Consider the following 24,440-nt stretch of genomic DNA (forward strand, 5'->3'; position numbering starts at 1 on the left):
CTTTTCTGCATTTTCTAAATGTTCTACAATCAACAAGTATATTTTTACAACAGGAAAGCGTCTGATTACAATTGACAAATTACAGCCAGTTATCTTAAGAGTAGACCTTTTACTTTTCTAGATAAAGCAATTAGGAATTTTCAGCTTCCACTTAGCTTTGTCCAGTGACAAAGATAACTGCATATTTTTCTAATAGAGGGAGTATGATCAGCACAATGGTTTTATTCTCTTCATGCAGTTTTAAAGAGATAAAGTTTAAAAGAGATAAAGGACATTGATTGTTTTTGTCTGTTTTTCTTATATAAAACAAATTCAAGTATCCTGTTAAAAAATGTTTAGAAAAGTGTTACTGAGAAAGCGAAAATCCTCCCATAATCTTGCTCTCAGAGATAAAAAAAAATGTATACTGTGCAATGGGCTCCCCCAGTGACTCAGCAGTAAAGAATCTGCCTGCAGTGCAGGAGACACAGGAGATGCAGGTTCGATCCCTGGGTCAGGAAGGTCTCCTGGAGGAGGAAATGGCAATCCACTCCAGTATTCCTGCCTGAAAAGTTCCATAGACAAAGGAGCCTGGTGAGCTGCCCCAGGTTCACAAACTTACACGCAAACAGCATTCAGAGTGAGGACACTGGGCAGCATGTTCTCACCCTACGCGTGCGGCCAAAGCGTGCGGCCAAAGCGTGCTTGGGGCTAAGGCTCTCCCTGCGTCTCCTGAAGAAAGGGCACACCGAATAAGGCCTCAGTCAAGAAATGGGGTAAAAGGGAGGATAAAAATAAATGTGATCAGACAGCCCTGCAATAACTCTATTTTTTCAATAGCACTTCTAATGTGTGGCTCACTCGTATTTCTACATTTATTCAAAGTACTATGATAAACCTAGACAGCATATTAAAAAGCAGAGATATCACTTTGCCAACAAAGGGCCATATACTCAAAGCTATGGTTTTTCCAGTAGTCATGTACGGATGTGGGAGTTGGACCATAAAGAAGTCTGAGCATGGAAGAATTGATGTTTTAAACTGTGGTGCTGGAGAAGATTCTTGAGAGTCCCTTGGACAGCAAAGAGATCAAACTAGTCAATCCTAAAGGAAATCAACCCTGAATATTCACTGGAAGACTGAAGCTGAAGCTCCAATATTCTGGCCAACTGGTGTGAATAGCTGACTCATTAGAAAAGACTCTGATGCTATGAAAGATTGAAGGCAGGAGGAGAAGGGGATGACAGAGGATGGGATGGTTGGATGGCATCACCGACACAATGGACATGAATTTGAACAAACTCTGGGAGACAGAGAAGGACGGGAAGCCTGGTGAGCTATAGTCCATGGGGTCGGTTGCAGAGTTAGACACTACTGAGTGCCTGACCAACAAACTGTCACATTGCCCTTAAAATGAACACAACACATGCTCACACACAAATGTGCAAATGAGAGACTCTTTAAGACTTAGTGTGGGCCATGGGAAGGTAGCATTACTAAACATTCCACTGATAACACAGCACTCACTAGAAATCCTGGCCCATAATTGGAACACAATAATTTTTTTATTGAATGAATGAAGACAAATACTACGGTTTCTGCAGCCAGATTACCTAGTGATGACTTCACTACTAATGAGCTATTTGATAACTGCTAAGTCGCTTCAGTCGTGTCCGACTCTGTGTGACCCCATAGACGGCAGCCCACCAGGCTCCCCCGTCCCTGGGAGTCTCCAGGCAAGAACACTGGAGTGGGTTGCCATTTCCTTCTCCAATGCATGAAAGTGAAAAGTGAAAGTGAAGTCGATCAGTCATGTCTGACTCTTAGCGACCCCATGGACTGCAGCCCACCAGGCTCCTCCATCCATGGGATTTTCCAGGCAACAGTACTGGAGTGGGTATGAGCTATTTAACCATGGTCAAATTTTTTACCTTATTTATGCTTCCATTTGCTCATTTGTTAAAGTAATAATAAATAACAGCATTGCTGGTTGTGAGGCTTAGAGGAGTCAATACAGGAAAAAAAATCAGTTCAAGCTCTCAGTAAGTCCATTTCCCATCCTCCACCTCATTCCCACCCCTGCCCACGCATGGTCTCTGCCACAGAGTACCTACTGAACCTCACTTGCTTTTCTGTTTTCTGTCATCTCATGATTATTATAATAATGTGGTAAAGAACTTGCCTGCCAGCGCAGGAGACCCAGGTTCAATTGCTGGTCAGGAAGATCCCCTGGAGAAGGAAATGGCAACCTACTCCAGTATTCTTGCCGGGACAATCCAATGGACAGAGGAGCCTGGCAGGCTATAGTCCATGGGATTGCAAAAGAGTTGGATAGGACTGAGCAACTAACATCTATACCCAAAGAGATAAGGTGGCCAATACTATTTCAATTTTGCAACCATGTCTTCAAAGGTATGGCAGTGATAAATGGTTTGATTATTAAATCACAGGTATGGTTGGAGAGCGGAGAAGGCAATGGCACCCGACTCCAGTACTCTTGCCTGGAAAATCCCATGAACGGAGGAGCCTGGTAGGCTGCAGTCCATGGGGTCGCTAAGAGTTGGACACAACTAAGCGACTTCACTTTCACTTTTCACTTTTATGCATTGGAGAAGGAAATGGCAACCCACTCCAGTGTTCTTGCCTGGAGAATCCCAGGGACAGGGGAGCCTGGTGGGCTACCGTCTACGGGGTCACACAGAGTCGGACACAACTGAAGTGACTTAGCATAGCATAGCATGGTTGAAGAGACCTGCAAAAATCACCACTGAGGGCAAATCTGCAGGGTTTCTCACGCATTTGAGGCTTTTCCAAGCAGGCTGTCCAACAGCCCACACACAGAAGGCTCCCAGGTTCCTCAGCGTCATTATTGTCACTTCCCCATCATCACCATCTGGCACAGGTGGTGGCTGTGTGCAGGCAAGGTGTGCCCCTCTGCACTATCCCCAAGGAAGCCAAACAGGTTTGGGAGCCTTCACTTAACAGACAACTCAGACAACAGCTCTCTTCTGGAGAACTCTTGGGGAACCGTATGGGCAGTTTCAAACATTCTGTATCAACCCAAGCATCCTTCTGAAATCTTCTTTCAGAAGTGCTTTGTCCCCTAGCCCAGGCTGTCAAAGGGGTCAAAGCCATTTGACCCCTAACGAGCACCTAAAGGCACCTATTAACCATAAGCTAAGAGTATCGACATGAACAACAACATTCGGAAAATGGGAAAGAGGGAACTTAAACTGAAGATGCCACAAATATGCCCCCTCATGGGCAGTGGGCAGACAACCCTCACCCATCTAGAGGCAGGGTATATCATGGTTAACCTCATGGACTCAGGCATCATACTGCCTGGTGTGAATCTTGGCTCCTCCACTTATTAGCAATGTGAGTCTGTGTATGTTATTTAACGTCTGTACCTCAAAATTCCCATCTGTAAAATGGGGGATAATAATACATTTTACCTAATAGGTTCTTACATACTGGGGTTGGAATGAGAACGGAATGCATGAATACACACAGTAAGTGCCTAGCAAAGTATATGTATTCAATACTTGTTAGTGCTATGACCAGCCCATTCTGTAACAATAGCTCTTGAGTTCCAAATTACTGAGCAATCCCCTAAAAGGGGCAGCTGAGGTAAATGGAAGGTGCTTTTAAGGTCCAGGGTCTCCTGCTGGTAAAATTTGCCAAGGACACTTTCCCCACATAATAAACTACTTAATTTCTCTGTGCCTCAGTTCTTTTATTTGGAAAAGGGGATAGTTTCCTTCTTCCAGGGCTATAGGAGGATGAAATGTATTAATGGTTAATTGCACACCACCCAGCCCACTGCTGGCTCATGATAATATACAGAAAAGGCTCTTTGGATGTTTCTTTCCTTCTCTTTAGTCTCAGAGCTGGAAATGCATTTCATACCTTCCTTCACTTTCCTGTTTTTCTTTTTCCTCCACTTTTTTCAACTCCTGTTTTTCTCCTTCCTGTTTTTCCTCCACTTTTTTTTTTTTTTTTTAAACTACCAGGAAAGAAGAGGAGGAGAAATGAAAAGGCATCTTTCTGAAGTCTTATCACCGGACCTTGATTCATATTTCTCAAAGCGAGTTTCAATATATATTTAAATTTTCTGCATGTTTACCACGCAGAAAATCCAATGGTTCTTCAACCAAGGTGTTCAGGAGAATAACCTAAGAACCTTGGTGAAAAGACTGATGCCCAGCTCCCCACTCAATCCTAAATCTGTGATAGGGAGCGTGACAAGAGGCAGGAGCCTGGTCATTTAAATGAGCATTTGTTGTCAATCTGATAAAAGGAGTCAAAGGTTACACATGAGACCCGCTGTAATCTCAGAGAATCACTCTGAAAGGGGAAAAATGTCTTAGAAAGGTTAAATACTTCTCCTAAGATCACACGGCTGCTGTGGCTCAGGGGCAGTCTGAGCCCTGAGGTCTTTCCTTAAAGCTACATTTCCTTGTCAAGATCAAAACACAGTATGATTCTTAACTTATTTTCTCCTATTGCAAATTTCAGCAGGTCATAGAAAACAGAAACACATCATTCAGATTACTTTATAAGGACAGGCCAGAGAAGGCAATGGCACCCCACTCCAGTACTCTTGCCTGGAAAATCCCATGGATGGAGGGGCCTGGTGGGCTGCAGTCCATGGGGTCGCTAGAAGTTGGACACGACTGAGCGACTTCACTTTATTTTTTCACTTTCCTGCATTGGAGAAGGAAATGGCAACCCACTCCAGTGTTCTTGCCCGGAGAATCCCAGGGACGGGGGAGCCTGGTAGGCTGCAGTCCATGGGGTCGCTAAGAGTTGGACACAACTAAGCGACTTCACTTTCACTTTTCACTTTTATGCATTGGAGAAGGAAATGGCAACCCACTCCAGTGTTCTTGCCCGGAGAATCCCAGGGACGGGGGAGCCTGGTGGGCTGTCGTCTATGGGGTCGCACAGAGTCGGGCACAACTGAAGCAACTTAGCAGCAGCAGCAGCAGCAGCAGCATAAGGACAGGCATATGTTAAGCCAGATTTTGTCATGACTATTGCTGAAGTATACTTTTTCTCAGAGAACAAATTTCACCTTCACTGATGTTTAAGTGGGATTTAAAATACCAGTAGAAAAATCAAGAGATCCTTGAAGCATTTCTAGTTACAAACAGCCTCAAACGGGGTGGCAGGTAGCAGGCATGCAATAAGCAACTGCAGAATAAATACAGTACTCATATGTACTAAGCTCTAGCGATTGTTGAATTTGGCTAACACACCAGTGCCTTCATAATTGAAGTCTACCAGAACCAGTTTTCTAGAAGAAACAGACCTTTAACTGATATCTAAAAAGATTAGAGAAAAATCCAATGATCTTTCACTTTTCTTTTAACATTAGGCTAAACATGAAATTTTGTCCTTTACAGAATCATTTTTCACTCTTTTTTGGCTGTGCGGGCATGGCTTGCAGGACCTTAGTTCCCTGACCAGGGATCAAATCTCTTTCCCCTGAAATAGAGGCGTGGAGTCCTAATCACTGGACCCCTCACTCATTCTTTGATGAAAATTGTAAATAGAGTTACTATAGCATTGCTAAATGTTATTCAGTAATAGCTGGAACATGTTTTTGTTTTTGTTTAGCATATTAGGTGTTCAACTTCCTAGCATATTTAGATGCATTTCATACTCAATACTAGTCAAACTATATATCAGATAAGCTGTTTTTGTTTATCTCTTGATTTCCTGGGAATCAAGGGTTGATCATCAATAATATCCATTCAACTTATTGAATTAACCAACAATTAACTGAATGCCCTATGTGTACTTGACTGTACCATGGGAGATTATTTTGGAATAAGCAAAAGTGAGAAATATTTGTCCTTTTTTCAGACTACCCAGGATACCCAAATCAGAAATGAGGCACAATCTTTCTTTCAACGCATTTAAGTGGCACCAATGGCTCATCCAGGCTTCCCGGGTAGCTCAGTGGCAAAGAATCCACCTGCCAATGCAGGAGACGTAGATTTGATCCCTGGGTTGGGAAGATCCCCTTAAGAAGAAAATGGCAACCCACTCCAGTATTTGTGCCTGGGAAACCTCATGGACAGAAAAGTCTGGCAGGCTACAATCCATGGGGTCACAAAAGAATCAGACACGACTTGGCAACTAATACAACAACAAGATGGCTCATTCGCTATGCAGTAGGGGCAATGATATTTACAAAGCCATTGCAAACCACCCAGTGCTTCCAATGACAGATCATGAGGCTGAATTTTGTGAATATAAATCTATATTTAAATAGCTACACAGAGCTTCAGTGACTGTATTAACCCTCATCACAAGTCATCTTTCTTATAAACCAAGCATGCAAAAAGATACGGTGACTTTGTGTGTATTTGAAAATAATAGCTGTCTTTTCCTGCCTGTGTATTTCTCTCCTCAGTGGAAGGGGAAAGCTGTCTGGCAGAAAGCAAGAAGAATGGCTAGGGGCTAACAGAGAGGCTAACACGTTTGGTGGGAAGACTGTCCCCTGCATAGTGTGGAAGGGAGACTCATTCACCATCCACCTATGTTCTACTGCTGAGGCTATGTTCTTATAAAACTTATTTACTCCTGTAGCTGTGATTCAGATGATATTCCTTATGAAGAATGTTCTTAAATTATCATACATTGTTAACAAACAGCAGCCCAATCCTGTTATCTTATTTATTGAATCATGTAACATCTCTTGGGATTATATGTAACTAGCTATCTGCATATTACTTAGAAAATATCAAACTGTAAATTCCTACAGATGAATCTTAAAAAGTTACCCCAATAATGCAAGTCATAATGTCTTACAACACCATGTTCTATAAAAGTTCTGAATTCTTTGACAGGTCATTAAACACTCTCATTTAGAAAGGAGCGCTTGACCTAAGAGGAGAATTTAAAAGAACTCTACTTCCTTAAGATCAACAGGATTAGCAGAAAAAGCTACAAGAGAAACATCAAGAGTTAAATTTTTCATCCTTTTTTTTTGTTAACAACAGAGCAAACAAATCATCAAAGAGACTATTTCTTTGGGCCTTGGCCAGCTAGGTAGTGAGAAATATCACAAGGGGTATTTGTATTTCTCCACAAGAGACGATGACCAATCATGACTTATGAAATGTTTTCCTGACTCAGTAAATGTTTTCCTGACTCATTATTCTGCTTTTGCTATACAGGTGTCCATCAGGCAACCCAATGCATTCTTGAGGAAACCCACATCTCAGAAAAAGAGGCTGTCATAAAGCCTTTGGTGCTGTAGACATTCTGCTTTTCTTATAGAATTAGCCAAAAACTCTGCTTTGGAGTAACAGGGGCTTGATTTACCCTCTTTCCTGAAAAAAATGAAAAAAAACTAGACGATAAATATGAAATAATGGTCATCAAAACAGTGCACATCAGGCAGCAAAGGACCATGAACATTGAACGAGGTAAACCCCAACCATCCCCACTTGGCTGTGAAGGGGAAACCCAGACAGAGCAAGGTGGACTTCTGGAGTTGAGCAGACGGATGAGAGAATCGGGAAAGCAAATGGATGGGATTTTACGGAACAGAGTGCTAGAGAAAACAGAGTTGCACTGAGAGAGAGTCTTGAAGCTATGCAGAGGGTCTCATGCTCTCACTGCCGAGGGCCCAGATTCCCTGATCAGGGAATTAAGATCCCTCAAGCCACATGGCATGCCCCCCCCAAAAAAAGAATAAGCAGACTGAAGACATTAAAACAGTTATTATAACTATAGTTATACATTCCAAAAGTTATATACCTACAGGAAAGATTTTAAAACCATCCAAATCAAACTTCTGAAGATAAAAATTCCAATGGACAGGGTGGGATAAACGGCAAATTAGATTGCAAAAGAAAGATAAATAAAATTGAAGACACTGAAATTGGAATTATCAAAATAAACCCAGAAAGAAATAACTAAATGCAAAGAGTATCACTTAGCTGTAGGGTAATTTCAGGAGGTCTAGTACATGTGTAGTTAGAATTTGCAAAGGTGGCATGGGTGGGACAGAAAAAAAAGAAAAACAGTTGAAGAAATCATGGCTGAAATATTCCCAAATTTGATAAAAACTATAAACCCAGAAGTCCACGATGCTCAGTAAATACAATCATAGAAAGCACGGAGAAGAAAGCAAATTGTTCAAAGTACTGAGAAAGAGAAAATCTTAAAAGCAGAGATGATTAAATTTTTACACAAAAACAATGACAATGTCATAAGGATCTGTAACACAACTAAAAATAAAACGTATGACACTGACAGCTTAAAGGTTGAGAGAGGAGAAATAGAAATATACTATCATAAGGGTCTTGTACCACCTGTAAAATGGTACAAGATATAATAAACTTGAAGGTAGACTTGATAATTTAAAGATACATACTATAAACCCTAAAGCAATCACAGAAAACTCTAAACAAAGAGTTATACTAATAATCCAACAAAGGATGTAAAATGGAATCATAAAACACTCAATAAATCCAAAAGAAGGAAAAAAAAAAAAAGGAACACAGAATAGATAGGACAAATAGAAAAAAAATATCAAGACAAACTTAAATTTAACCATATCAACAGTCACATTAAATGCAAATAAAGTAAACAACCACTTAAAAGACAGAGATAGATAAATGGATAAACAAAATGGATAAAAGTTTCAAGATGTAACTATACCCTGCCTGTAAGAAATGCACTTTTAAAATACAGACATAGAGTACAAATAAGAGATGGAAAAAAGGAAACACTAAGTGGTTATATTAATATCAAACAAAGCAGATTTCAGAATAAAGAATATTGTCAGAATAAAGAGGATCATTTAATTAAAATAATCTAGAGGACACAGCATTCTTAAACGTTTATACCCTAATAAGAAAACTTTAAAGAGTCCATTGGGAAGATCTAAGAAAAATAAAGCAGTTAAAGATCGTGTTAAAAAAATAAATAAAATACACGAAACAAAAACTGATAGAACTTACAAAGAGAAGTAGAAAAATCCACAATCATAGCTTTCAGTATCCCTCTGTCAATAACTGATACAAGAAGGAGACATAAAATGAGCAAGATACAGTATCAAGTTGATCTGGTTAACATTTATTAGAACATCCGCCCAACGATGGCAGAGTACACATTCTTCCCAAGTGCACATGGACCACTGACCAAGATGGAGCATATTCTGGACCATAAACAAGTCACATCAAATTTCAAAGAATTTAATTTACACAAAATGTGTTTTCTGACCACAGTGGATTTAATTAAAAATAAAGAGCCCTGAAAGTCTCCAAATTTCTGGAAACCAAACTGTACACTTTCAAATAACAAGGAGCCAAAAGGAACTTTAAAAATATTTAGAAGTGAATGAAAATAAAACACAATATATCAGAATTTGTGGGATACAAAATGAATACTTAGCAGAAAATGCTATATTGTACTATAAATAATTGCCTATATTAGGAAAGAAATATCTTTAATCAGCGATCTCAGCTTTCAACTTAAAAGAATGGTATATGAAGAGAAAACTAAACCCAAAAGAAGAAAAAGAAAGTAATAATGATAGAAGATAAAAATAATAAAGATCATAGCAGAAATCAATGAAATAGAAAAAAAAAATTTTTTTTTATAAGAAAATCACTGAAACCAAAAGCTGATTCTTTGCGAGGCTCAATAAAGATAAACCTCTTGCCAGAATGATAAATAAAAAAGAGAGAAGATACCAATTATTAGTATCAGGATCAAGAGAGGCAACATCACTATAGACAGCACATGTTAAAATGATAAGAAAATATGAACAACCATGGCTATAAATGGGGCTTCCCTGGTGGCTCAGTGGTAAAGAATCTACCTGCCAATGCAGGAGACATGGCTTTGATCCCTGGTCCAGCAAGATCCCATATACCTCAGAGCAACTAAGCCCGTGTGCCACAGCTTTTGAGCCTGTGCTCGAGAGCCTGGGAGCTGCAAGTACTGAGTTCATGGGCCACAACTACTGAAGCCCGTGTACCCTAGAGCCTGTGCTCTGCAACAAGGGAAGCCACCGCAGTGAGAAGCCCAAGTGCAGCGACTAGAGAGTAGCCCTTGCTCACTAAAACTAGAGAAAAGTCCACGTAGCAATGAAGACCCAACTCTGCTAAAAATAAACAAATAGATAAAATAAAATTGAAAAATTAATTCAAAATGGATAATAGACCTAAGTATAATACTAAAATTCTAAAACTTCTAGAAGAAAACACAGGAGAAAATCTTTGTGATCTTGGATTAGGCAACATTTACAGAGATACAATATCACAATCCCTAAGAACAAATTGATAAACTAGACTTCATCAAAATAAAAGTATTTTAGTTTTTGAAAGACATTAAGAGAACGGACAGCAAGCCACAGACTGGGAAAAAAAATCCACATAACTGATAAAGTGCTTGTATCCAGAATATATATGCTCTGAAAACTCATTACAACTAAACGGCAACCCAAAGAAACTGGGCAAAAGATTCAAACATAAAAAAGATATACTGACATACATAAGCACATAAAGTGAAGTGAAGTTGCTCAGTCGTGTCCGACTCTTTGCGACCCCATGGACTGTAGCCTACCAGGCTCCTCTGTCTATGGGATTTTCCAGGCAAGAGTGCTGGAGTGGATTGCCATTTCCTTCTCCAGGGGATCGTCCTGACCCAGGAATCAAACCCGGGTCTCCCGCATTGCAGGCAGACGCTTTACCGTCTGAGCCACCAGGGAAGCCCCAAATAAGCACATAAGAGATACTCAAATAGCATATATGTCATCAGGGAAATAGAAATTAAAATTGCACCCCTATCAGAATGACTAAAATGAAAAAGATGTTGATTTCATGTGTTGACAAGAATATGAAGGAACTAGAAATATCATAAACTGCTGGTGGGAATTTAAGATAGCAAAACTACTTTGAAAAACAGTTTGGCAGAACCTTAAAAAGTTAATCCCATCTCCCACATGACTTAGCCATTCTATTCCCAGTATTTACCCAAGAAAAAAGAAAGTGTGTCAAATGTAAAGAACAGACTGTTGGACTCCGTGGGAGAAGGCAAGGGTGGGATGATTTGAGAGAATAGCACTGAAACATGTATATTACCATATGTAAAACAGATGACCAGTGCAAGTTTGATGCATGAAGCAGGGCACTCAAAGGCTGTACTCTGGGACAACCCAGAGGGATGGGGTGGGGAGTGAGATGGGAGGGTGAGTTCAGGATGGGGGGGTCACATGTGCACCCATGACTGATTCATGTCGATGTATGGCAAAAACCACCACAATATTGTAAAGTAATTATCCTCCAATTAAAATAAATAATTTTTTTTAAAAAATGAAATAAAAAGAAAAAGTGTGTCCATACAATGACTTGTACATGGATGTTCATAGCAATTTTACTTGTAACATTTCCCAAACTTGCATAATCCAAATGTCCATCAACAGGTGGATGGATCATTTCAAAATATATGCACATATCAAACCATCATATTGTATACCTTAAACTCACACAATGTTATATGTCAAGTATATCCCAGTAAGTTTGGGAGGAAAAGGGAGAAATAGCCACACAGGTGAATGAATAAACAATGTTTTAGTTATACCATGGAATATTATTTGGCAATAAAAAAGGAAAGGGCTATTGCAACCACTGAAGCCAGCAAGCCCTAGAGCCTGTGCTCTGCAACAACAGAAGCCACTGCAATGAGAAGCCCAAGCACTGCAAACAGAGAATAGCTCCGGCTTGCTGCAACTAGAGAAAACCCACCCACAGCCACGAATACCCAGCACAGACAAAAAGAAAAAAAAATTTTAATTAAAAAAACAGAAAAAAGGAAAAGGTTATTGCTACAACATGGAAGAATCTCAAAATAGTTATGCTCATTGAAAGAATACAAAAATATTGTCTACTATATGATTCCACTTATATAGAACTCTGCTGCTGCTGCTGCTGCTAAGTCGCTTTAGTCGTGTCCGACTCTGTGCGATCCCATAGACGGAAGCCCACCAGGCTCCCCCGTCCCTGGGATTCTCCAGGCAAGAACATTGGAGTGGGTTGCCATTTCCTTCTCCAATGCATGAAAGTGAAAAGTGAAAGTGAAGTTGCTCAGTCGTGTCCGATTCTTAGCCACCCCATGGACTACAGCCTACCAGGCTCCTCCATCCATGGGATTTTCCAGGCAAGAGTACTGGAGTGGGGTGCCATTGCCTACTCCGATATAGAACTCTAGAAAATGTATAATCTACTGTGAGAAAAAGCAGATCTTTAGTTGCTGGGTATATTGACTATCTTGATTGTCATGATCATTTCAAGAGTATTACTTTTATTAAGACTTATAAAATTATCCACTTTAATTATGTTCAGTCAATTATATCCCATAAAGCTATTTAAAAAAACGACAAAAATTCTGCTCCTTGCCGAGTCTTCCACTAATTAAAACTGCATGTGTGCAGTGGGCCACCCTTAATGTTTTGGGGACAAGGGGAGGAATATGAACGCAGGTGCCTCAATGCACAGTCTGCCCCTTTGTCTTTCCAGGCCAGGCACCAACCAGTTGTCCCTCATCATCCCTCAGATATAGGGCGACATATACCGGCAGAGGGCAGAAGGAGGTTCCCACCAGCCCTGGAAGCAGGTGTGGGATCCGAGATCCCACACAGTGAAGACAAAGGAAGCAGCTGGGCTTCAGCTGAGCCTGGGGACTCCCCACCTTTGCCTGGGGTGTAGTAGAGGAGGCCAGACTAGAGGCCTTTAAAGCAAAGTTTATCTGCAAGGAGATAAGATTAAAAATGGAAAGTGTCTAAAACTTCCACAGCAATTTGACCACAGCATGGCTGCAAGATCCAAGCTGGGGTCATTTTTCTCTCAGTTCACTTGTACTGAACTTTATAAAAGCTGTGTGTCCTCCACGGTTTGGATACAAATGAAAAACAATAAAGCAAAAAACAGATCCTTTGCCACAGATAACTGAGACTCTGCCTTAAAACACAGGGCTCTGAGCAGAGGCCCCTAAGGAAGACTGGCTTCAAAGTAGGATAAATGTAGGGTATACTCTGTTAGAACAGATTTCTGGCCTGACTTTTGCGAGGCTTCGATCAGCCTGACTGCTCCACCTGTGTGTCCTTCTGGGTGGAGTTTTGAGAGCACCGCAGGCAGTGGTGATTCTGTGTATTTCCCGACTCAGAATTTGAGAAGAGCTGCCTTTTCTTCATTTGAAAAAAAAAAGGAAAACTGTTTTGCTTTGTTTTACGGGGTAGGATACACAAAGGAAAAAGATTATGTCCTCTCTTGCACAGCACAGGGAACTCTGCTCAGTGCTATGCAGCAGCCTGGCTGGGAGGGGAGTTTGGGGGAGAATGGATACATTATTGGTATGGCTGAGTCCCTTTTCTAGCCACCTACAACTATCACAACAGTGTTAACTGGCTATACTCCAACACAAAATAAAAAGTTTAATAAAAAAAAGTAACATAGAGAATAGCATGTCTGTGTGAAACATACTAAAGAATGAGAAATGTAAAGAAGAAAAAAAAAAGATATGTCCTTTTTTCTCCACTTGAACATAAAAACAAAGGCCCTGCCATTGCTCCCTGCTAGTCCAGCCCCGCTGGAGTCCGCAGCAAACAGGGCCCTTACCTTGTGCACACAGGACTTTGCGTTCAGGAAAAACAGCTCCACGGTGGTTTTATCCTTCAGGAACGATATGCTCTCAATGTAAAACCTGGAAAACAGCACAGAAGTTGACTCCTTCCGATTCTTTCCCTTCTCTGCATGGTTTCCTCATGTAGTGTCTCTCAGAGAATTACGAAGAGCTAGGGAATGGTTGTGCTTTTTTTCCCTTTTAAAAGCCATCTGCAATATGTATGCACACCTTTAAGTATGTATGAGTGTATGTGGATATACGCAGACATGCAGATAAAGTCTTCTACAGTGTGCTGGAAGGTGAGCGAGAGAAAAATCCAAAATGGTCACCACCTGCAAATCCATCTTTATTCTTTCCTTTATTTTATTCTTTATAAATAAATAAAATATATAAACAAACATATATTTATATAAAAATATATAAATAAAATGTATTTTATTTTATTTTATTCTTTATTCTTGCCGTTCCTTTGACACAGGTTCTGGGAGTTCACGATACCTCCCACAGTTTCGAAACAAAGCCCTCTGAGGGCTGAAAGGAGAAGTCTGCTGAGAAAGCACTACTGTATAACTGAACCTAGAGGCCCGTGGCTCCACGGTTTTCAGACTCAGGGCGGGTGTGAGGGCCCCCCGTTTACCTCGCCCCCATGCACCAGGAGAGTTTCAGTCACGTCCTCCTTCCTTCCCTCACTCTCATCCTTCCAGGCTCTGGGCTTTCCCTTGGCTAGAAGCCAAGCTCCCCACTTAATACCGGTCTTTCTCATGCAAATCAGGGTATTCTGGGTCTCGCTTCCTCCACTCCCTTTTCTGGGCCTTTGCTTGTTGCCTCTGTGAGGCCAAGTCCCTCCTTTGGAAAAAAGCTGAGGGTCCTGAGGTGGGGAGGGGAGGAGAGTCCTGTGGAAAGCTGGCTGGTTGAAGGCAGGCCTCTGGGGTGCAGGAGTGGGCCAGGGGTGGAGGCCCAGAAGTTTTTCTCAAGTGTTGCAGCCCCACCTGATGAATAATGCATGGGGAGACTTAATACCCGAAGACAGCTCACAGCTAGGATCCTGGACGAGAACAGGCTCTCAATCTGGCGAGAGTCAAGATAAACCCGAACTGAAGTCCCAGGGAGCTTTGCTCTTAGCTCTGCAAAATCGTGATAGACCTTGGGCATTTGCGCTTTTTATTTATTTATTTTTCCTCCCCTTCCGCAATAAGGAAATGTTTGAGAAATAAATACAGCAGCTTTAAGAGGCGGTGAAAGATTTTATCATTGAGATGGTTAAAGTCATTTGAAAAATTCCATCCTTAGTGGAATAAATCCTTTCTATTTTCACTTACAAGGGTTCATCTCACTTATTAGTGAACTTAATGAAGATTGATGAGTGTTAGGTGTGCAAGAAGGGAAAGTTAAGGATTAAGGGGTTGGGGGAGATGAAGAGTTGAAGGGAAAAACCAGCTTTGGAATCAAGAATGTAGAATATGGAGTCCCAGTCCCATCATTTATTACTTGGGTGGCCTTGGACAAGTTAGTTAGCTTCTTTGTGTCTTCTCTAAAATGCTGTTATGACTGCACTTACCTCACAGAGTTTTGGAAGAATTAAATGAGATAACACAAAAGGATGTGAAGCAACAAATTCTAATCATTGCTAATAAAAATCCATTTTCTGGAATTTAATGCCATGTGGCCTGGCGGATGTGGCCTAAGCTTAGAGTCTAAGATACTTCGTCTATATGGTGGAGATAAGGATGGCCGTAGTAGGGACTTTATGAAGTGCCCAATACAGCCTATTGAGACTCTTGTCCTGCCGGTGGTACCCTGATGAAACTGTCCATTGCCTCCTGCTCCCTAGATTCCTGCAGAGCCTGGATTCCTGTCTTTTCTGAAGCCTTGTTAGTCCAGTTTTCCTTCAATTCTGTTAGCTTAGCCATAACTGGTTTCTGTTGCTGGCAACAAGAGAATCCAAGTCAGTAGAGGACTTCCCATGTGCTAGGGACAGTATGCAGGGCTCTATATGCATGCTGCCATTTAACTTCAGCAAAACCAGATGCCAGAGGTAGCAAGTTATTAACCCATCTTACAGATAAGAAAACTGAGATGCACACATAAAGTCAACTTCCCCAAGTCACCCAGGTAGAAAATGAGGGAGCCATGATTCACATGAAGGCCTTTCAGACTTCAAAGTTCCTACTCCAAACCAATATGATAGGATGCTTTCCTATAATAATAATCACAATGAAATACAACATGTACACAATGCCAGGGAGCCCACGGGAGCAATGCAATTAAGTTAGCTTATGAATCAAGAGAGAGAAGGCAGCCAAACTGAAATCCAGAAGGCTCCGTGTCACAGGACACGCTGTCCTCTAGGACAATTGAGCCCAGTCTTAAAGAATGCATGAGTTCACCAGGTAACGAAGGGAGGAAGGGCATTCCAGGGAGAGGGCCTGTTAGTCAGATCAAACCTCTTTCTAGTCTTCAAGAATTAAAAAAAAACACATGCAGGGAGCTGGGTGGCTTAGCACCAAATCAACTTGTGACGTGCCCAACTCCGCACAGATAACTTCGTACTAGACATTGGGCTCCTCTTGTTTCTGAAGCCCGGGTCCCTGACTGTACCCTAGTTCCAGTAAACAGGTCCCTATCTTGTTTTCCAGTACTTTCTGGCAACCCGCCCTGTTGCCTTCTAACTTTCTGCGTAGGCATCACATTACCCACTCTCTGAATCCACGGTCCCCTCTCTCCCTCAAGGGAGCCACTGTGATGACTATATTTATGGAGGGTTTCAAAAGTACATATGGTTCTCCAGGAGAATGGCTCCCTAGGCACACCTATCAACACGTTCTATGAACTGAAAACAGAATCTAAGGATTCTCCGTGAAATGAAACGGACTATCCCAGACTTGTAAAATAAAGACCTTTTGTTTCAGGGTGTTTTTTTTTTTTTTTTTTTTGGTAAAAGGATACTGTTTCCCTTCTGCATGCTTCCTGTGAATGATTTCACTAAGATTTTGTGAAGTCAAAGCCCACGGTTCAATTTTCAGCCTTGAAACAAACCCAAGCTTTTGGGTTAGGCATAAGTTCTGGAGACAGACCTCATACAATTTAACAAATGTAATTTCTTGAGAATTTGCCTTCTTGAGAAGACGTTGTCTCTACTTTTCACAGTCCCCCCGTTAGCATTTTTCTCCCCTGTTGATGGGACAGGTGTTCACCTAACCGCTCATCAGTGATAACAAAACATCAACCTCAATGGCATGACAACGTTGGAGGAGGGGCAGGCCTGTCAGCCAGATGATGATACACGTGGGTTGAAAAGCAGACGACTCTGGCTGTCTGGGATGGGCTATCCGTTAGTGGTCACTGTCATGTAGTGGCCCATATTTTCCTCCTGTGTCATTTATTTACCATGATCAAAAGTCAACACCACAGGGAATTCCCTGGTGGTCCAGTGCTTAGGACTCAGCACTTCCACTGCTGTGGTCCAGGTTCAATCTCTGGTCAGAGAACTAAGATGCCATAAGCTGTGAGGTGTGGCAAAAAAAAAAAAATGGGGGCAAAAAAATAAAAGAGTCAACATCACAGAGTTGGGGAGATACTAGGTTGAAGTCCAGTCCCAACACTGATCCACACTGGGGTCTTGGGCCAAACTGCTTGGCCTCTCGTTGCCTCCCTTTTCTCACGTGTTGTCTCAGTGGTCAGTGAGTGGTGGTGATTATTACTATGTTATTATTATCTGTCTACCAGGAAGACTATAACAAAAAGTGCGGACTTAGTTGGGAACCTCTTTAAAACTTCAACTGTAAAAACAAGAGCGGAAATTCCAGTATCTTTTCTAAGCTTATTCTCTTAGGGAAGTAGGATGCTACAAAGGAGTCCATCTTGACCAAGAATAGGAAAACACTCTGAAACGAATATTCTTCTGACCACTTAGGATTTCTCCCCAACTGAGCATATTTCCTTTGTTTTCTAGAATCTTTGCTATGTCTGAGCAACAGCATCATAGACGGCAAACTGGGCAGGAATGACTCAATGATTTCTCACTGCACAATGCTGACTTCCTGACTGGTGTCCAGTGAGGGCTGCATTCAAACGCCTTGCTCCTGGTTTCACTCAGTTATTGTGGGTAATTTCAGGCATTTACTGCAGCCACCTGCCTAAGATTTCTATCAGGTTCTAATCTACATTCTGAACACAGAGATCTGTATTTATTGCTTATAATGACCCTGCAACCTCATAGTCCTGCTTTATGATGCACGCTGAAGACAGCGGGGTAATTGAAGTGTATTTCACTTTCTGCAAAGGATGATGCAGAACCTCTGAGAGTCCCCTGTGTTCCCTTTCATCTTTGGGAGGGGTGCGCTCTTAGAGAACTCCCCAAGGGAAGCACTGTTGGCTTTTACATTGTGCTCCCCTGCCAGGAAAACTCTGCCTCACTTCCGGATTTCCAGGCAACCCTAGAAGAAGCAGAGAGGGCCCTCCAGGTGAACCTGTAGAAACCTGCCCTGTCGCTCCCCTCTCTGCATGACTCTTTCCCAGTTCTCCAGGGAAAGACTGGAGGCCCAGGAGGCTAAGGGCTGTGCTGCGACCAGAACAAAAGGGAAGGGAGTCATCTGCCCCAGGCAATGAGAAGTGTTGGGGTCCCATGGTGAATTCCACGTCTTTGCTTCAAACTGCAAAATAGCCTGCCCCTGTCCACCATGAGCCAAGTAGGGACAAACTCTCTGAGAAGGAGACAGGAAGGAGGAGGAGAGGTTAATTGTTTTTAGGGAGGTGATGGCTGGGCGGAGTGAATCGTGGAGAAATGATGAAATCTTCCACCCAGTGTAAAAGTAAATGGGTCAGGGACTTCCCTGGTGGTCCAGTGGCTAAGACTCTGCACTCCAATGCACAAAACTTGGGTTCGATCCCTGGTCAGGGAACTAGATCCCACATGCCACAACTAAGATGCTGCATGCCATAAACTAAGACCTGGTGCAGCCAAATAAATAAATATTTTTTAAAAATAACAAAAAAAGAGTGAGTCAGACCCAAGCCAGACAGTTTCCAAACTTCCATATTCAATGACCATATATCACATGGAATTTTTTACCCCCTGAACAGGTGGTTGAGGCAGTCTTTGTTATTTTTATATCATAAAAATAGGTTACATTTAGTGAGGGTCTTCATGACATGTTAACATCCTCCAACAACCCCCCTGTATTACTGTCAGTTCCTATTACGTCTTCTAGATGAGGAGCAAAGCCCGTAGAGGCTGCCAAAGGCCACAAAGGTAATACACAGAACAGTTAGGGTTAAAAGTCAAGAGCAAGGTGAAAGCACTGGTTTTTAAGGGATGAGTAAGGTACATCTGGTTATGTTGAAGACTTTTTTTGTTTTTGTTATTTTTTTTTAATTGGAGGAGAAATGCTTTACAATGTTGTGTTAGTTTTTGCTGCACAAAAACGTGAATCACCCATAAATATACATATATCCCCAAAGACTGTCTTTTTTTTGTATTTTCCTGACTTAAGAGAATGCTACTGGCCAGGGATGCTGCAAACATCCCATAGAACAGCTTGGCTCCCTACAATGAGGAATTACCTGGCCCCCCGGAATGCTAGCCAGAAACCCTGAGTTCATGGCCGAGCTGTGAGCTTCTGCACCCTCCAGCCTTTTCACCCTTCATAATACTACTGCTTTCCTCTGCCCTTTCGATGTCACACTGAGGACAGATTAGAGAGGAGACTGAGCAGATTCCCACAAATGCTGTCTGATATGTGATCCAGGGAGCACACAGAAATGTAATCCTGTAAGACAGTAGAATTGAGGTTCAGCCTGTGCTTTGAATGATTCTGTGTCTTTCTGGAACTCTCATATGAATGAGGATGGTGGATCCTCAAAGACAGAGGCTGCTTACCAACTGCCTGGAAGTTCAAGTATGGGTTAGGCCAGGAGGTCACAGTCAATATTAAGGCAACCGACACATGCTTTCCCCAGGTTCTGGGATAACGTTCAGATTGGCGTGTGGTGGTGGGCAAAGAGGTCTGGCTGACTCACACATCTGCCTCAAATACCTCTGTTGGGCCCAAGGCAGAAGGAATCCTTTATTTCTCTGTGCTTTTTAATCACATTCCTCTGGGAAGAGATGAACTTTCCTGTCCTCTCCTTACTGTAAATCACCTACTCTTTGATAGCTCTAAAATAACTCATGGCTATCCAGCCACAAACACTTTACTTTCCTTCCTTTTATTACACGTCACACTTGCATTTTTAAAAAATTGCTTAATGTGTTTATCGTAGGAATATACAAATAGACAAGCAAAAAATCATTCCCATAACCACTCTCTGTTGTTCAGTCTCTAAGTTGTGTCCGACTCTTTGTGACCCCATGGGCTGCAGCATTCCAGGTTTCCCTGTCCTTCACTATCTCCTGGAGTTTGCCCAACTCCATTGAGTTGGTGATCTTATCCAACCCTCTCATCCTCTGCCGCCCCCATCCTTCTTTTATGCTCAATCTTTCCCAGCATCAGGGTCTTTTCCAATGAGTCAGCTCTTCCAATCAGGTGGCCAAAGTACTGGGGTTTTCGGCTTCAGTATCAGTTCTTACAATGAATTTTCAGGGTTGATTCCCTTGAGGAAATCACTCTACCCAGAGATTAATTACTGTTAATATTTTAATTTTTTTCCTACTCACATCTTTTACTTAAGTGCAATCCTGTGGTCTGCTTTTATTCCCCAGAATATGTTGGGAGCATCTTTCTCTATCAATAAATCTTTCTTCACCAGAATCTTTACCTGTTGTGCTGTATTCCAAATGTTTGTCTTCCTTTAAAAAACAAGCAAGCAAACAACTGGAATGATGTGGATCCATGAGTTGTAGTCATGATACCTCCTTGAGTTAAACTCTTTCTACATGTTCCAGAAACAGGCCAGGGGGTGATAAAAGACTTGAAAAAAGTCTTTCAAAGACTCTGTTTGCAGCAACTTTGACTGAAAGGTAGCAGTGTTTCTCCACATCTCCTACCAGAACTCTCCACACACAGCCAATTCTCAGCTCCAAGTGTCACACACAATACTTACTGGTACCTCTGAGAAGTCACTTACAGTTCCTGAACCTCACAATGGTGGTTTGGAAAGAGGAGAAAAAGAGGGGGAAGAAGAGCGGGAAGACCAGACAGAAAGAAAGAAAAGAAAAAAAAAAAGAGCAAGAGGCAGTATGATAAATGCAAAGCAGAGGGGGAAAGACCCAAGACCCTGGCTCTGCTGGAGCTGGGTGGTACCAGCCAGAGCCACCTCCTCCTCTGAGGCGATGGGAGCTTTTCCAATGAGGTCACGCCCAATCCCCTCCCTAACCTCCCCACTTCTGGTTTTTAAATGCCTGCTTGCTCACTATCAAGCTTTTCAAATGCTTACATCTGGGCTGCATTACCAAAGAGGCCTTTGTGTTTGTGGAAGATAATTTACAGCTGCAGATAACAACCCAGGCCTGGAGGAGTCCCTTGGCAGCCTGGGGGCGTTTGGACTCACAGGAAAACAGAGGATGGGTTAAATGAATTACGGTGCATACATAAATTATGGGGCGTCAATACACACATGTCACACCTGGAGTTAGCACCCACCACTGAGATTTTATAACTAAAGCAAAGATAAAGGTTTAATTCTGAAATTCATCAAGGGACAACTAAGTGCCTGCACTTGAAATGTTTTCTTCCCTCCATGCAGAAGCTACATGTGTTTCTGAGCTGCTGCCTGCATCCTGGGAGATAATAACCAGAAGAAAGTCTTTCCCTGTAAATCTGAAGGATGCAAGTGTTTAGCTCAGGAAGCAGTGAAACAGTGAAACGATGTTGTTGATTGGTCCCTAAGTTGTGTTTGACTCTTTGCAATGTGCCTGGCTCCATGAGATTCTCCAGGCAAGAATACTGGAGTGGGTTGCCATTTCCTACTACTGGGCATCTTCCCAACCCAGGGATCGAACCCCCATCTCCCACATTGGCAGGCGGATTCTTTATCACTGAGCCACCAGGGAAGCCCAGTGAAAGGACACAGGTCAAATATGTGGCACAGAGACTGCCATAAGGTTAATGCTACATTTTAATAGAGAGGAAACCTCTTCACAGCAAAGCTTTATGGTATTTTTCTTTTTCATAAACACTATAATTTGAAAAAAAAAAAAAGATACTTTCTTATATTTGCATATTACTCTGCAAAGTTAATTTGTATCCCCTGATCTCTTTTTAATTCACAACCGACTTGCCCAAGATCACACTCACTATCTCCAGGACACAGTATCAGAATTTGGGCCAGGAAAGTGGAAGTTTTGGGGACTGGAGGGGTGACTCTTAAAAAAATTTCCTATAGTGATTCAGATATGTGGCCCTTCTCCTCCTGGGGAAGCTCTGAAATGCAATGTACCTTTTCATCTTATGGCTTCTATTACAGTGATCATTTGTTCACTGTAAAAATGCCATAACTTACTGAATTTATCTTTACTGTTGGCATTTGGATATCTTTATTTTTATTTATGTATTTTTGTTGCCCTGCGAGATCTTAGTTCCCTGATCAAGGATTGAACCTGGGCCCCAGCAGTGAAAGCACCAAAGGAATTCCCCTACATTTGGATATTCTTAATTGTTAGCAATGAAAAGAGCAGTTATGTACATCCATATAACACATTGCTTCTGTGGGGATTCCTTCTTTTGTGTGCACTAACCACTCAGCAAGTGTGTACTTCAGTGTCCATGAGCAAGCAACTCATACCTGCTGATGGGAAAGGCAGTGACCTTGAAATCAAGAGACCGTGTGTATTTCTAGAGGCTTCTATGGTGACTATGTGTCCAAATACAACCAAATGCTCTTTGCTTCTACTCTTTAGTGACTCACATCTGTTGTCACGTCAGGCAACCAGGGGTGGGTAGTGGCGATGTCTGTTAGGACGTAAGTATCAGCAGCGGTGCTGTTTACTCAGAAGGCTAGAGACCCTCCGAGAGGCCAGTGACTTCACTGGGGTGGCTATCATCCCATTTGAGAGACCCCTGAAGAACTGTATTCCACTCACTGAGCTCGGTCAGTTGACTTATTTCCTTGGTGTATGCTTTTTGCTCTATCATTTCTTTAATTAAATTGAAGTAACAACAAGTCCTTAATTGGAATAATAACAAAGACTATTATGATCTCACTGCACAGTTGGCAAGAAGAAATAAGTGAATAATTAAAAACGTGATAAGGGCTTTTAAACATGTGAGTGATTAAGGGAAAGTAAAGCTAAAAGTGATTATGGGACATTTGTGAGATAAAGGCTGAAACTCACAAACAGGCAGCAGGAGACTCCCCAGAACCTGCTTCGGGAAGACAGGGCTGCCTTATGAGTGACTGCTCAGAAGAGAAGACTGAACTTTCTCCCCTGGCATTGTGAGATAAAAAATAGATCAGAGAGTAGTGGTCAAAGAACTAGTGCTTGTTAAATTCTCCAAAGATATAAAGCTCTCACTGAGTAGTCAGGCTACAGAAACACTACATATGTGCACAGAGATGGAAGTACAGGGATGTTAGCTGCAATGCACATTTTAATAAATCACTGGAAACAGCCTACAGGCTTAATAGGAGCCTGAACAGCTAAATTATGGATGTGCAAAGAAGTAAATTAGACTCTTATATACCCAAGGAAAGATCTGCTGAAGCTGAAGCTCCAATACTTCGGCCATCTGCTGAGAAGAGTTAACTCACTGGAAAAGACCCTGATGCTGGGAAAGACTGAAGGCAGGATGAGAAGGGGGCAACAGACGATGAGATGGTTGGATGGCATCACCAGCTCAAGGACTTGAGTCTGAGCAAACTCCAGGAGATGGTGAAGGACAGAGGAGCCTGGCGTGCTGCAGTCCATGGGGTCACAAAGAGTTGGACATGACTTAGTGACTGAACAACAACAAAGGAAAAATCTCCAGATTAGGGGGGAAAAAAAAGTAAATCACCAAATAATTTATCAGCATTATTTTTCTCTAAGAAGGAGAGAGAATTAGGGAAAAAGCAAGGGAGAGGCCTGGTGGAGAATGTCTTCTTTTTCACTCTATACTTTCAGGAAGTTTGAAATGTTTACGGTAATAATAAATTTCCTTGTGAAAAAAGATGCTGATTTATGTTGAGCCCTTTCCCCTACACAATACAAGATGAAAGTTTCTCTATGCTTGGACCCCCGCTTAAGTACTAATGTATATATTTTTTCTTATTGCTGCTGGTCTGTGTTTGTTTTCTTCTCCATTTCCATGGACCCAGCACTCATACCACACTCCAGGAAACTCCCATTTTTGTTTTTTTAGGATTTCTGTGCACTTTTTCATACCGGCTACATCCTGGACAAATCACCATTATGCTACCTCCTTCCTGGGTTTTAAAATGTGACTTCTGGTGGTAAGGGAAAAAAAAAATCTAAACCAGATTTTAGAGTAAAAAGCAGAAAACAAACTGGGGGCTGTCAATACTTTATTTACTGAGTAAGGAGCAGCCTCCATCCTCAATCACCATCAATTCATATTAAAAACAGACAAACAAAAAGGTAGGACAATCAGGACACCTTATTAGGACACTTCTGGATTGCATGGAGCATAAGGAAGTTTAAAAAAAGTGTGTGGAAACTGACATGATTGTATCAGATAATCAATCATTGTATAACCACCCTCCTTCCCAAAGAAAGACATGAAGCCTCCACCAACATGTCATAAAACAAGTATAGTCCAACATCCAAAAGATAACATAAGCTCAGAATACAGGTCCATTCTTCAGGTTGATCTAGCTTTATGAAAACATATTTAGATTTATGGGAAATCTTCCACCTTAGCTTATTTATCGTATTT

The 24,440-nt window shown here is 41.7% G+C and overlaps 1 protein-coding gene across 1 annotated transcript in view; it reads right to left on the reverse strand.

The window, feature by feature from the left end:
• FRMD4B (FERM domain containing 4B) overlaps positions 1-24,440 on the reverse strand; it is a 196,861-nt gene that overhangs the window by 96,541 nt on the left and 75,880 nt on the right. The window contains exon 5 of the mRNA XM_010861983.1: positions 13,623-13,707. Coding sequence (XP_010860285.1) covers positions 13,623-13,707 — 85 coding nt within the window. The remainder of the gene's footprint in view (positions 1-13,622; positions 13,708-24,440) is intronic.

This window comes from Bison bison, unplaced genomic scaffold (genome assembly GCF_000754665.1).
Source record: "Bison bison bison isolate TAMUID 2011002044 unplaced genomic scaffold, Bison_UMD1.0 scf7180017864474, whole genome shotgun sequence".
Taxonomy (NCBI): Eukaryota; Metazoa; Chordata; class Mammalia; order Artiodactyla; family Bovidae; genus Bison; species Bison bison.